The sequence below is a fragment of the Sinocyclocheilus anshuiensis genome, unplaced genomic scaffold (genome assembly GCF_001515605.1).
Source record: "Sinocyclocheilus anshuiensis isolate Anshui unplaced genomic scaffold, SAMN03320099.WGS_v1.1 scaffold1425, whole genome shotgun sequence".
Lineage (NCBI taxonomy): Eukaryota > Metazoa > Chordata > Actinopteri > Cypriniformes > Cyprinidae > Sinocyclocheilus > Sinocyclocheilus anshuiensis.
Window position 1 is genome coordinate 1454720 of NW_015551044.1, and position 15760 is coordinate 1470479.

Sequence of the window (15760 nt, forward strand, 5' to 3'; positions counted from 1 at the left end):
TTTTACCTCAAACTTTTGAATGGTAGTGTATCAAGGTTTCAAAAGAATATAAATATAAATGAAATTTTTAAATATATTAAAATAGACAACAGATAAAAGTTAAATTGTAATGATGTTTCACAATATTACTGTTTTTGCTGTATTTTTGATCAAATAATTCCAGCCTTGGTGAGCCGAAGAGACTTCTTTCGAAAACATTAATAAATTGTAATTATTCTAAACTTTTAGTGTATAAAGAAACAAAATGGCAATGCAAGCATGTTTTACAGGTGTATGCTTATCAACAAATCACGTTTTACACAGCTTAAAACATTCATATATAAATTTATGATGTAGGAACTTTAAATCAATCATACTTCTGTTTGTATGATGTGAAATGTCTTTAAGTGCCCTTCGATTGCACTAGCTGGAATCTTTCTCAAGTTGAATGGAACGCAGCATTAAAGTTCTTCATGACCTCACTCCTTCATCAGGCCACACCCCTTTAGACCCTTTGACTCCACCTCCCAAAGATAACAGCTGCTGGCCATTGGTTGCTCACATGGCTGTGGCACACATCAGGGGTGGGGCTTCACTGGCCAATAGCATGTCTGCTTGCCCTGGCACCTCCTCTGTCTCCGCCCTTCCAGTGCAATTATTAATACTGTCCGTCTCTTTGCCATCTTATCCAACTCATTTTTATCTAATGTCCCTTCAGGGATTTACATTTTCATTCATTTGATCTATTAAGACTTCCCGCTTTACCTTAACCGTCCAATCATCATGCTCAAACGCTGTTTTTGTTTGTCGGACAAGGGAGGGGCTATATTTACACTCATTAATATGCTAATGTCCTGTTGATATGGGTATGTATTTATTGTGACAGTTGTTTTGTTCATGTCTTCATGATTTTACCCTGTGGAGCACCCAGCCGAGAACCTCGCAACCTCATTGGTTTCGCCGGGTATATATATATATGTAATGGTCTAAATGTACTCTGAGCCAAATGTACAGGTTAACCAGACATTTAACATACATCATGCGAGCTGTGAGCGTTTGTATGGCTCTCTTAACCTGAAGAATAGACTTGGAGGTTTTTAATTCAACTGATTATTTCCCCTTTTTAATGTAATCACTGTGGTTTGACAAAGGGGAGTTTGATTTTTCAGGGGGTTTTTTTTCTTTTGTGAAGAGATTTTTTTTCCGTCATCTTCCACTGTTTACTCACCATCCCTGAGGCACATACTAATTTAAACTTTTCTTTTTAGATTTTTTAATTATCTCTCACAGTCCTTTTGGGTCCAGGAGAGGTTTTCCATATTTAAAATTTTAGTTTTTTTTTTCTTTTATTATTATTTTTTCTTGATTCTTAAGTAGGTTTGAAGCCCAAAACATCCACATCTCTACAGGCAGCATCATGGAAATGAAAATTCGCACATGCCACAGATCTTCTATTTAATGCTGAATGCTTTTATTATGTTTAACAAAGCGCTTATTGATGAATTGTTTTATGTTGAATGAATTGGGCAGCCTCTCAGAATAACTGACTCACTCGCTATTGATGAACCTGTAAATATAAACACGTGTAATAAATGAGAAAAGGTTTTGAAAGCGGACAACATCTCACCATCTTGAAGAGGAAAACGTCATTTCGTATGTCTTCCGAACATACACGCTTTCTCAAGTGCTCTGTATTATTTTTTTTGATTCTTAAGTAGGTTTGAAGCCCAAAACATCTACATCTCTACAGGCAGCATCGTGGAAATGAAAATTCGCACATGCCACAGATCTGCTATTTAATGCTGAATGCTTTTATTATGTTTAACAAAGCGCTTATTGATGAATTATGATGTTTTATGTTGAATGAACTGAGCAGCCTCTCAGAATAACTGACTCACTCGCTATTGATGAACCTGTAAATATAAAAATGTGTTATAAATAAGAAATGGTTTTGAAAGCGGAGAACATCTCACCATCTTGAAGAGGAAAACGTCATTTCATGTCTTCCGAACATATACACTTTCTCAAGTGCTCTGTCTCTCTTTGAGAACAAAACAATAGCTAAACAACTTCATTTTAGCCTTTTCAGCATTGTTATACTTTGCTGGCTATCACCATATGACATATACATACACACCTGTCAGTGACAAGCATCGTTTGCCCTCGGCCCTTACCTGCTCTATTTGGGGCTTCAAAACACCATTCCCGAATCAGAGAATTATATATATATATATATATATATATATATATGTATTTCTATCATGAAAACTCTCAGAGGGATTGGCATGGTAATGTACACGGCAATGTTAATGTGTATATTAGTATTATATCTTAGTTTGATCGTTTTTACAATTAACACAGTGGCAAAATGGCTGAAAACTCGTTACACTCGTGTTAACTTTATAAACAAATAATATTAATACAATTTTTTTTATAAGAATTCAAATTTATTGTGCGTATAATATGTATCTAACATACATATTTTATATGTGTTTCAGTGCAACAAATGTACGGCGGAGCATGAGGCTAAAAAACACCCCTGGACTGGAGAGTCCTGGATCTGCCTTACGACACAGACTCAAGAAGAAGCTCCATGAGGTTTGCTTGGTGTTTAAATAAGCAATTTGATGTGTTGCAAATGCATATTCTACATGATTGCATCCCTAATACATTTTTCTTCTATTTCAGAGTGCCTCCTCGTCACCCCTTCCTTCACCTAAACGGCCGAGGTCAGCGGTGGCAAATACGAAGCCTCCTGTCACAGCCCCGTCCCCAGTGTATGACGAGGACATGACCACTCGTGGTCTGCTCAGGGGGATCATTCAGATGGGTGAGTCAAAACTCACTGCCAAATTTTTAGGAATGAACTAATAAATGTCAAGAAACACATCCACATCCAGGTGTATTATTAAAGAGATCCAGAGTCTCATGGTCATGGAAAACCTGTTTTTATTGGAATTTTGATTTCCAGTCCTGGAAAAGTCATGGAAATGTTTATAGTTTAATATAGATCTTTATAGGTATGCTGTTATGAATGTACCAGTGTTATTTTAATTTTATTTATAGTATTTATTATTTTGAACTTTTATTGTTGTTACATTTTATTTTTAAATGTTCAGTTTAGATTTTAATTGTAGTTTTTTTTTGTATTTTGTGATTTTATAATTTTCATTAGTTTAAAAAAATATTTATATTATTTCAGTTTTAGTATTTTTAGCAATTCAAACTTATTTTATGTCAGTTGTAGGGCTGCAAAACGATTAATTGCGATTAATCGGTTCAAAAAAAAAAAATTTGTTTGCTTAATATATGTGTGTGTTCTGTGCATATTTATTATGTATTTTTAAATACACACACATACAGTATATATTTTGAAAATATTTACATGTCTATATTTATTAGGGCTGTCGCGATAACCGCAATACCGCGTGTTTTCTTTTCATATTTTTCTGAAATATATACATGCATGTGTGTGTATTTATACATAATAAATATACACAGTACACATACATATATTATGTAAACAAAAACTTTTATTTTGGATGCGATTTAATCGCGATTAATCATTTGACAGCACTAATTTATATATAAAATATTGATATTTATTTATATTTATATATTGCATAAATATGTATACATACAAATATTTTTTTAAATATATACATATATGCGTGTGTATATATATTTATATGTGCATCAGGGGAAGTCGTGGCCTAATGGTTAGAGAGTCTTATAGATTTAGGAGATTCAATCTATCATATTATTTCAATTTTTTTATAATTGAGTTAAAAAAAAAAAAAATGTTAAGAATTAATGACTAACATAATTATTGACAATTATCTGTACTTAGGGCTGTGCAATTAATCGAATGCGATTGTCATGCAAAAATCTCGTCAGTAAATCCGGTACTGTGATTAGTAGTAAATCTCCATCATGTGCTTTCAGATGGAGCAGCATTTAATGCACAGAGCCGTAGTTCACTGACAAGCTACGCAATATCGCGTTCATTGCAATAATGCGTATTATAACCAATATAGGCATAACTAATTGCTAAATAATCAGATTTAATTTGGCAAATTCTTCAAAAACTTTTTTTTATAAAATATTACATTTGCTTCTCCAGCCCAAGCATTTGCACACATAGTCGTCAAAAAATTGAAAGCAGAAAATCCCTGTTTTTAATGATTCTCCCATGTGTGTTTCAGAGACTGAAGCATCGCTGCTGATGTCGGGTCAGCCTGCACTTCAAAAATCAGAGCCGAATCCAGCCGAGTCCAGTGCTGGAGAGAGAACGTCAGTACCTCTTTAATCACATATGCTTGTAATCCTCCTCATGTTGTGTTCATGTGTCTGTGTTTTCCTCAGTGAAGGTCTGTCTGGAGTAGAGCTGTCTGACCTGACTCTGAACACTGAACCCCTGACGCATGTGGTCAGAGGACTGAGCCGCAAGAAACCACAGCACGCCTTCAGTGTGTCAGCGTTCGAGGAACAGTTCAATCAACTGCCAGGTGCTTCACCTGTTATACTCCTGTTATATTTGTTAGCAAAACTGTCTGTGTTTGGAATTGAACTGGTGTTTTGCATATGTTTTGGTATATCGACACATAATTTGTCACATGTTCAAAGTCACTTAGTATCATCTAACCCCTTTTCTATATTCTCAGACAACACAGAGGACACCTCGCATGTCTTTCATAAAGGTGATGTCTCTCAGGCGAAAGGAGATGCTTCTCAAGATTTAGATCTGTCTTCTGGCTCAAAAAGGTAAATGCTTTGTCCATGATATCTCGGTAGACTGGCCAAGTCACTAAAACTTACATGAGAAAGTAAATATAATTACTAGCTTGTTGTTACATTTATTAGGAACTGCAATATAATACATAGTAGGGCGGTACGATAATGGTTAAACTGATAATCACAATTATTTTGCTCAGAAATGATCAATAAGCATAATTATTATCATTTTTAAAAATTCTTTTTGGATTTCATTATTATTTCAGAATATATTCAGAATTATTGCACTTTCATATAAAACGTCAACTCTTGTGGTTTATTGGACCTTGTTTAGGATCTAGATATACTTATCATATATAAATACACACACACACGCTTTACATTGAAAACCAGTACAACAAGAACGTTCTCTCAAAAGCTAAACTAACAAAATTTCGTAATATTGATTCCCACATTTCCAAATTATGTTAAAACAACAGCGCAAGTGCAGTTATTCAGCAGTCGCAATTGCAAACAATATATTTGTGGTTCATGTTTGGATTTGTTACAGTTCAGGTTTTCTCGCAGATTTAGTCGCGGCAAACAGCCATGTGAACGAAAACAGACTAGCTGTATTAAACTTTCTTTTGAGAAAAAGATCGCAGTGGAGATCGCTAAACTCCAACTTAAACGTTTGCAGGTGTTTTTAGATGATCAGTGCTTGATTTGCACATTGTTGCCAGGTTGGGAAGATAAAAACACTTGGCTACGTGTATCTTTAGGAAAAAGCTTGCAGACGGTTTTGCTTAAATAATGAAGAAAAGTAGAAATAATGATCACGATTAAAATATGATTTATCGTACTGTAAGAAAGAAGATGTAAGGGACATGCATGATTGAGGCGTTTTGAGTGTGATTCAAGTTTATTTTCTGTCAGTGGGCTGAACCTGACCTTGAAGACCCCATTTGTAGAGAAGCGCATTGAGAGGGCGGGGCTTCAGAGGAAGGTGTCCAATCGGAGGCTGCAGTCTGTGGATGCATTTGATGAGGCCGTTCAGAGATGCCTGGAGCAGGGTCCTAACCAAGGTTTATATAAATTCTAAAATTTTGCATCCATCCTAATTTGTCTGTATCTAAAATGGTTTCTCTCTCCTTTAGAGCACTCTGTATTTCAGGATGGAAAAACTCTAGAAGATTCTTCCTGGCAGAAGTTCACTCTCGGCCTCAGTGATGTCACAGAGCTTTATGTCCAGTCTAAAAAAGATGACACAATGGGACCTTCTGCAGAGAACGAGAGAGAACATGAGCCCGAGAGAGCCAGTGATATTCCTGACTCCGAACCTTTAATTCAAGAAGAAAAAGATCATGAGATGGAATCACAGGATGAGGAAGAGGTGGTGCCTTCATCCCAAGATGATGTGTATGTGAGTGCAGAAGATGATATTGTACTTGCTCCAACGCAGGCGATGACAGAATCACTTCCTAAATCTCATGACGCGGAGCTACAAGATCGAGAATTTGTGGAGGAAGTTGAGATTGGGAACGTTGTGGAAACTGAGGATCAGGAAGTTTTGGAAATTGAGGATGACAGCGTTGAGGAAGTCGAGGATGAGAGCGCTGAGGAAGTCGAGGATGAGAGCGCTGAGGAAGTCGAGGATGAGAGCGCTGAGGAAGTCGAGGATGAGAGCGCTGAGGAAGTCGAGGATGAGAACGCTGAGGAAGTCGAGGATGAGGAGGTTGTTGAAGCTGAACATGAAAATATTGACACCTCACAGTATCTAGAGCGAATAACTCGTAGAGCTCACCGCTCAGAGGGAGGAGGTGCTGTCTTGGGAATTCCAGGCACCACGAGAGTCACAAAGAGTTTTGGAGCTGGATTGAACCCCAGAGAGAAAGGTGAGGACAATGAGACTGCCTGAAGTGACAAAATCACAAAGTTCTTCACCAGTGATAACTGAAATTAATTGCTAATTCAGTTTGTTTGTGGGCTAGTAAAAACCTCATGTGTTTCTGTTCAGATCTTTTGGATTTTGTCGATGAGGGCAGAGAGCGTTTACAGGACATTCTAGATGAAGAAAGAGAACCACTGGGCAGCCCTGAGTTTCCTCAGCTACACCCTGCAGCAGAGCTCAGCACACCAGAGCAGAGGTCACAGCAACATGAGGCTAGTCTGGCTGAAGAAGATGTGCCAGAGCTTGCAGAAGATAATGACGCCCAAGAAGAACCGAACCAATCAGAGGAGGAGCTGATGGACTCTGAACCAGCCAATCACAGCCCTGAATTTCCACAGGATGTGGAAGAAGAGGAGGAAGAGGACGATGATGACGATGCTCTTAGTGCAGGTGACTCCCACTTTCACATCCAGTTCATCTTGGTAAATCAGTGCGTTTGAATGAGTCATTTTAATAAACTGGTTTAAGAACGTCCAGTTATACATAGTAAATCAGTTCATTTGATTGAATCGTTTAATGGACGAGTTCACCCAATTCTTTTTAGCAAGCCAGTTCATTTGAGTGAATCATTTCAATAAACTGGTTCAGTAACATTTTAGCAAAACGAATTAATTTGAATTAATCATTTTAATAAACTAGTTCAAAAACCAATACATTAAAAATGTGCACAAATTCCCATATCTTTGTACTAAAATCCTCAAATTCTATACTCAAAATTTTGTACTCAAATTCTGCATTATCATAAATGTATTGTTACAATGTTTGTGTGAATCATTTGTGAGCGAGTTCTACCCAATTATTAAAAATAAACATTTTAGGATAACTTGCATTTACTTTAGTTTTTTTTTTTTTCATTTTAGAATTGTCCATGAAAACTCCTGCGTTTGTAAGACAGAAAAGAGTTTTTGCAAGTCGTACTGCGCAGACTACGCCAACTGTCCTTAAAGAAGTGAACGCTGGGTAATTTACCAACAACATTCTTCTTCCTGATGTCCATTTTACAGTCTCCTAATGCAAATCTAAAACCCATTTATCTCAGTCCTGCCCCTCAGGTTGCCAAACGAGCCCCCAGACAGAAGCGTCAGACGGGGGTCGATGTTCTTCCCAAGAGTTACGTCATGAGCGTGTTCAAGCACTTCGCCAAGACCAAGGTGGCCAGTGATGTCTACCCTGCTATTAATGAAATGTAAGCCCTCAGGGAACAGTTATTTACCCTATTGCAGCATGAATATTTGGAGTTACATCTCCTCCATTGGTTGTGTGTGCTTTTTTTTTTATTATTCCTCTTAGTCTTAAGAAGTACTTTGAACGGCTAGCAGACGATCTGGAAGCATATGCTACTCATGCCAAACGTAAAACTATTGAGGTTGAAGATTTTGAGCTCCTCATGAGAAGGTAAATATTAAAAGGAATAGTTCAATTTACCCACCCTTAGGCCATCCAAGATGTTGTAGATGAGTTTGTTTGTTCATCAGAACAGATTTGGAGAAATTTAGCATTACAACACTTGCTCACCAATGGATCCTCTGCAGGGAATGGGTGCCATCAGAATGAGAGTCCAAACAGCTGATAAAAACATCATAATAATTCACAAGTAATCCACACCCCTCCAGTCCATCAATTAACATCTTGTGAAGTGAAAAGATGTGTTTGTAAGAAACTAATCCATCATTAGGAAGCTTTTAAGGTTAAATGGTCACTTCAAAATATGAGTCTATAATATCAAAATCCACCAACATACTTGTTTAGAACTGTTTTGGACTGCTTTCGCTTGTAAACAGTGCTTAATTGGTGCACATTTCTCTCCTGATTCAGATGATGAGTTTTTCACTGGAGAAAACAGTATTATGGATAGACTCTTTTTGCTTCAAGATGTTAATTGATGGACTGGAGTCATTTGGGTTATTTGTGGATTCTTGTGATGTTTTTATCAGCTGTTTAAGCTCTCATTCTGATGGCACCCATTCACTGCGGGTCATTCACTATTCCTTTAAGATGTATCGAGTTGAATTACTTGTTTTTGTATACTTTTGCAAATTTGGCTGTTTATCATGTTCCAGTACTTGTTTCTCATATTTTTCTTAGGCAGGGCTTTGTGACAGACACCACGCCTGTGAATATACTGATAGAGAAATATCTTCCAATGGAGTATCGGAAACTTCTCATCCCAGTGGCCACCAGCGGAAACAAAGTCATCCCAAATCAAAGAAGGTGAACATGCAGATGTGACGTCCTCCTTAAACACTGCAGGTGGCTACGCATATCTGCATGTGTTCTTGTAAATATGTTCAAAACAATAAATGCCTTGATTTGTAAATAAGGATTTGTGTAATATATATCTGCTATTTGTTTTATGCAGCACAATTAAAAAATATGCTTTCAGTTCTTTTGTATTTTTTAGCCATTTATGTATTTTTTTCCAAAACAAACATTAAAAACCACAAAAAATTCAAATTGAAGTCCCTGTCTTATTGTGCATGCTTCATCTGCACACGATATTCCAAAGACAATGTGCTTTTCATAAGCGTTCCTCAAAATAATTAGCCTCAGAAATGTTTATCCCATGGAAAAACATAAACCACAAATATCAGCCTTCTAATTCTTAGTTGGAAATTATCTGAAATATGCTAGTTTGGAATAGAATACTAGAGTATTGTTTACTCCGCACCATGAAGTATATACTAATTTATTCAGTCTGTACTGTATACTTCAAATTTTGTGTAAATCATGTGCTTTATTTGTCACACTGGAAATGAAAGTGTATTGCATTCTGGGCTACGCCGTGACAATTCTGCAGTCTGTTCGCATTGTAAATTGCACATTTGGTCAATTTAAATAGGTTTATAGTATGGAATATACTGTGGATGTCATACAAACTGTAAGAAAATAGTATTATGTAGGGGTGTGAGTTTTGCATATTTATACACTGTTTTCTGTCCAAATAAAAGTTGTATGATTTTAAATTAAAACATCAATAAATATTTGATAAATATTTTTTTGCAGTGCAAAATTAATGCAATAGTAATATTTCTGCATTGATTGGACAATATTTTGAATAACAATAATAATAAAAATAATTCTAAATTAAAAAAATAAAATAAAATAAATCTAGAAATATGATTTTAAATTAAAACATCAATAAATATTTGATATTTTGTTGCAGTGCAAAATTAATGCAATAGTAATATTTCTGCATTGATTAGACAATATTTTGAATAACAATAATAATAAAAATAATTCTAAATTAAAAAAATAAAATAAAATAAATCTAGAAATGTGTTTGCATGATGTGTCCACTAGGTAGCAGTCACACTCCATCACAGATGAGTTTAATAGGCGTCAAAGTGGTGTCTAACAGGATGCTGATTGGTCAGTACAACATTTCAAAATGCACATCATTGTATTCTCTATACAGTATATTATATACATAGTATATACTATATCACTAACCTTAGCTTACTATCTTGATTAGATCTTGTGGAAGGTTTAAACTTCATGCATTTGCTTAATTTTTTAATTAAGTGACTATTTTTAAAATAAGGACATAATATTTTGTGAATGCCTGAAGTAAGCAAATTTAAATTTGCCATCTTGTTTTACTCTTAATTTACTCATACATGCTCATTTCCAGTATAAAGCCAAATCTTGACCTCTTATTCATAGCCTCGTGCACTTTATTGCTTAAATAAGCACTTTAATGTGATGCAATGATGTATAGAAGAGTTTAGGTGAAAGCAATTAATGCACCATTTCTTATTCTTTTCCTCCAGCTTTTTTTCCCTTCACTAATGACCGAAGCAGACGTAAGTGTGAGAGAGAGAGAGTTTTACAAGGCCAAGTCTGTTTTTGAGATTTGCAGCTCCATACAGACACTGGATTCCTGTTCCTTTCGAAAACTCTTTCAATAACTCTTGTCTTTATTTAGTGTCAGACTGGATTTAGATCCAAATCTTTCTATTCCAGATCCGGCTCATGTTTCACACCGTTTTCATTGTGTTGTCGCTATAGATCGAGTCGGCTATCCAGATGTTAGGTCCCTGTGGCCCTCTGGGGCCCCAACCACCTCCTCCTCTTCTCCTCCTCCTGCATGCAGTGACCCTTCCACATTCTCCACAGTATGAGTCAGCAGTGCAGCGGCTCCAGCAAACTCCATCTATCATGTTGAGTTTCATTACAATGTAGCACTTAAACCAAACATTGCTCGAAAACGAACCTCCGACAAGCCAATCTGTTCTCTGTCTCCTTCATAAAACCACAAACGTGGGTCACACAGCACCGCAGCAGCCAGAACGCTCACGTCATCTCCCAGCGCATGACTCACCGGGTGAGAAATGATCCTCGATGTGGCCGAATCTGCGAGCGAACACGTGTGTGAAATTAGCTGACTTATTGCTTAAGATGAGATTTTCACTGATGGAGAGAGTGATGTCTAAAATTGAAAACCACTCGATCTATCTTTTAAAGTCAAACATTGACCCTATTTACTTTCTTTACACAGTAATTCTAAAGAAAAAACAGAATCTTTCATCAAATGTAACTTGCTCTGCTTCTGAAACGACTTTTTTTTTCAGCTGACATCATCGAGTCCTTGTTTTTAGCCCCTCCCCTCCATCTGCTTGCTATATAGAGACACTTTTAACCAATTCCTGATGGAAAAAGTGTTTTTTTTTTTACTTGTGGAGAAATAAGATATATCACATTATGTGAGTAAAATAGTTTGCAGATGTTTCATGTTGACTTTACCCAGATTTGTTTTGTAGTTATCTCAACATGGTGAGCACTGTATTGAGGGGAAAATCTTTAGATAGAGTAACTGCATTCCACTAAGAAGTGATCATCCTTATTCTCTGTTCCCTTGAAAGACTCCACAATGAGAGCTTTAGAGGTTCAAGGCTGAATGGGCTCATTTGAAATAGCATACTAGAGAGATCTTTTATTCTGCAAAAATAATAACAGTAGCATGCTATTCTGAATTCAGCCCAAGTCATGTTGTTTTGCATTTCTGTTTGAAACCCCCCTACACTATTTTGGACATAGTGTACAAGGACAATTTCTCCCATAAAGCGCCCTGCAAAAGCGTCATTTATGCCATTTGAAACGCACTATAAACAGCCGTTCACAAAGAAAATGTCCGCTAGATGGACGTGTTTGATGGTTGCTATCGAGTCTCGCGAATGATGGTGTTCTGAAAACGCGGCGCTCAATTTAAAAGAAATTCAACTTTAAAAAAAAACGTCACTCTCGTTTTTAAACCAAAAAACGCAAAGAACAGCCACTTAAAGGATCTGTTAAAAAAGGATTAAATCGTTCAAAACAGACTTGTTTTTTCCTCACTAGCACGTTTTGTTCGTCACTTCGTTTCTGTGGTGTAGCCCCGCCCCCGTAAAACCTCATTGGTCTTCATATAGCTGAAATGTGTTCTGATTGGTTGTTGTGGACAGACAATGTATAGACCAATTTAGAGTAGACGTCACAGTTACGTCACTTGCAGCTGCGCGCGCATAGTGGTTGCAGAAAAACACTGGGAACAAGTGGAGGTAAATGGGTAAAATCCATGGAATAAAAGATGTCAAGATCGGAATGCAAATAATTTTTATAGAATAATGTCGTCATTTGAAGCTAAACGCAGACGTTTAAATGGACATACTATGGATGAAAACTGCTATGATTACTCTACTTTTAAAGCATAAATTCGATTTAAACAATAGGTCTACATAATATTCACATATGCTGCCCATAGGGGACGTATTGTATTAGCCCTACAGTTACAGCATGAAATATTATTTAAACTTTACTATTAGAAATATTATTTAAACCTTACTATTAACATTTTTACATAACATTTATTTACTTTATCTCACAATTCTGACTTTTTTTTAGTTAGTTCTCCTCTCAGTTTGCTTAGCAATCAGCAAAAAGTGCATATAGTACACCCCATATGTGTTTATTCCAGCCGCGCCATGCACGTTTCTGAAGCTCTCTGTGCTGCTTCTGTAAAGATAAACGCATTACGCCTTCTTTGAATAAATATAGCCAAAATCACACCAAAATCCGTTGCCATGACTTATCGCGAGAGGCAAAAGGTTACGTTTTAGTCGCATAACATTGGTTAATGGAAACGCCGTCATTTCGCAATACTTTTTTATCTGCATTTATAAAATATCGCCAAAGTTTTGTGCAAATCTGTAATGGAAACGCGCCTAATGATGAGTTACAAACTCTGATGTTCTGCTTTATTTAAAGACAGTAACTGTGGATGATCTCTTTGTTAAGTAGCTACTTCAGTGTTAATGGAAACGCCGTAATTTTCGCAATACTTTTTTTATCGACATTTATCAAATATCGCCAAAGATTTGCGCAAATCTGTAATGGAAACGCGCCTAGTGTCAATTTGAAATAAATTTTGAATTTTCAGAACTCTTTTATAGTTAGCAATGTTTTTTTTTTGGTTTGTTTGTAAACCCTTAGCGTAGCACCCAAAGAATTAATGTGGTTTGCATGCAAGTATCGACAGAAAATTTGCTACTGTACTGTAGACCGTATTTTTGACATTTTATGTCATTCTCTATTGGTGAGGTGTGACATCAGCCTGAAGCCTTCTTCTGGACAATGTAGAAAAGACATTAGCAAGTCGTCCAGCTATCTGTTGAAAATCTAAAAGTTTGAACGGTCAACTCGTCCAAAACAAACAGCAGACTTGTGGGGTCCCTCGTTCGTGGCTGGTCACTAGGCACGGATGTTTTCGTGTAGTTCTGTATCTGTTTTTGCGGTGTTGTGTGAATGTTTTCCGCTCTTCTGGCTGCAGGAAAAGTTTCCGTGTTACTGGCGCTTTTTCTTGCCCGTTCCTGCCAGAACTTGGACCTAGTGGACCCAAACCAATTTCATCATCACTGCGGGACTGAGTCACACTGCTACCCAGCAAAGAGAGTGAGAGAGAGATCTACTCGGCCAAAAATACATGAATATTACACACCAGATGGGAATAAAGTGAAAAGTAAATAGCAAAACGGAACGAAGGACAAAGATCTAGAAGGTTCAAGAAAGCTTGCTTTCTGGTCTGACCTGGTCAGGCCTTTAGACACAGGCAAGCACCACTCATGTTTTCTTCAGAATATGCAATCTAGTTAGTCATACTAACCACAGGCAATATTAGCTAATGCAATTTATCAGTTTAATATGGGTTTAATCACACACTATTTTTTTTATTTTTTTTGGTTTCTGGCAGATGGACCATGACATTTAAAATCCCAAGTCTCAAAAACCGCCAAGACAAGTCATTTCTAGAGAAGGTGAGGGTTAGAACTGTTTCCCAGAGCACAGTGTGGCCTCTGTTCACCAAGTGGACTTTGTAGTGTCTGGACATTATTTTAAGTCTTTATACAGTATGTTTCCTCTCATAAAGATGCCACGGTCCACATCCACACAGAATTCCTCTCACTGGTCCAGGTCTGGAACATTCCAGATCATTCTTTTAACCTTTTCCATTTTGAGGTTTATCTCTCTTTAAAGGAAGAGTTCATTTAAAATTAGGCCATTTGTGACTTTCCAAACCTGTGTGACCTTGTTTCATTAATGGAAAGCGAGAAGAGAAATTCTGGATGGTGTGTCAGTCAATAAAACTTTAACAGCAATAGAATAAGATATGTAAAAAATGAAAACGTATTTTATTTCAGCTAGCTGCCCAGGCAATATTTCTTATTTTAATTTAGTTAACTTGATGTACTAAAATAACTAAAACTGAAATAAAAAATGAATTAAAAACTACACAGAAATAAAAGACAAAACAAACAACAAAATTACTAAAAGCTAAAATATAAAAGTAATATTAATATTGATTAAAAATATGAATAAAAGTACCTCAGTAATACTAAAATCAGTAATGCTGAATCAGACATTGCTACTATTTTCCTGAACATACCCAAGCTGGAGTATTGACTAATGAACAAATAACTTTAATCTATTCTTCACAAAACATATCATACACATTTGAGTATAGTAGGAATGACCTACTTTTATGATGCTTTAATTTTTTTCCTGTCATTTTGGATTTCGAGATTTCAGGCTCCAGTCCTTATTGACATTAATTGTGTTGAAAACCATGAGCAATGATCATTTGTGTGATCTTTTCCACAGAAGAATGAAAGTAATTCAGTAATGATGGTGATGGGTGTACTATCACTTTAAGAGGTTAATGACATCTTAGAGTGTTTCAGACCACAGTATCTGTATCATCATGTCTTGCAGTAGACAGTCAGACCACCTCTAGCATACTGAGCGCTTCCGGCCAATGACCGCATCTCCCGCCCCCCTTCAGAAAGATGGGGTGATGGATGGAAAGTCGGAATGATGACAGTTTTTCCTCTATTTCGCTCTCTCTGCACCATGTTTCCCCCCTCCCCTGGTCTTTCTTTCATGTCCTACCGAATATATACTGTTGTTAATGCCTGAATGTACACGTGGAACTCTTCTCATGTGCGTTTTCCTTCTTTATTAATCCCTCTTATATTCTATTTCCCGTCCCTCTTCCTTCTCTTTCTTGTTCATATGTTCCCTTTTTGTTTCATTTCATTTCATTTTCATCTATCCTATCTCTCTCTCTGTGTGTGTGTTTGCATGTTTTCCTATTGTAATTCTATTCAGGTTTTTGAAACAAACTACAAACTACTAATTTTGAAAACTTCTGTTTTGCAATGCATTTGATTTGACCTTTGGACTGCTATTACACACAAGCCGTTATTATCGGCCAACAATCTTTCATCTTATCTGATCAGACTGTCAAAAGTTAAGGCTTTTTTTTTTTTTCAGCATATTAGAATGATTTCTGAAGGATTATGTGACACTGAAGACTGGAGTAATGATGCTGAAAATTCAGCTTTGCAAAAAAAAAAATTACATTTTAAAATGTGTGACCCTGGACCACAAAACCAGTCTTAAGCAATAGCCAAAAAAAACATTGTATGGGTCAAAATGACCCATACAATGTTTTTTTTGGCTATTGCTTAAGACTGGTTTTGTGGTCCAGGGTCACACATTTTAAAATGTAATTTTTTTTTTTGCAAAGCTGAATTTTCAGCATCATTACTCCAGTCTTCAGTGTCACATAATCCTTCAGAAATC

The 15760-nt window shown here is 36.5% G+C and overlaps 1 protein-coding gene and 1 long non-coding RNA gene across 2 annotated transcripts; both read left to right on the forward strand.

Moving 5' to 3' along the window:
- Positions 1-188: 188 nt before the first annotated feature.
- Positions 189-2200, forward strand: LOC107661605 (uncharacterized). Its single transcript, XR_001631125.1, has 2 exons — positions 189-1352; positions 1698-2200. It is a non-coding gene; the product is annotated as an uncharacterized LOC107661605 (long non-coding RNA).
- Positions 2201-2347: 147 nt separating this feature from the next.
- LOC107661631 (centromere protein T-like) lies at positions 2348-9066 on the forward strand. Its single transcript, XM_016451296.1, has 13 exons — positions 2348-2361; positions 2478-2577; positions 2668-2809; positions 4185-4272; positions 4345-4487; positions 4644-4743; positions 5629-5777; positions 5850-6587; positions 6710-7033; positions 7504-7603; positions 7683-7829; positions 7934-8038; positions 8729-9066. The coding sequence occupies exons 1-13, from the start codon at positions 2348-2350 to the stop codon at positions 8856-8858; spliced, it is 2280 nt and encodes a 759-aa protein (XP_016306782.1). The 3' UTR covers positions 8859-9066.
- Positions 9067-15760: the final 6694 nt, after the last annotated feature.

Bases quoted from the DNA above. Each gene is read 5' to 3' on its own strand.
- LOC107661631 (XM_016451296.1), top strand. The intron at 2,810-4,184 runs GTGAGTCAAAAC...TGTGTGTTTCAG, and splicing joins CAGGGGGATCATTCAGATGG to AGACTGAAGCATCGCTGCTG. The intron at 5,778-5,849 runs GTTTATATAAAT...TCTCTCCTTTAG, and splicing joins GGAGCAGGGTCCTAACCAAG to AGCACTCTGTATTTCAGGAT.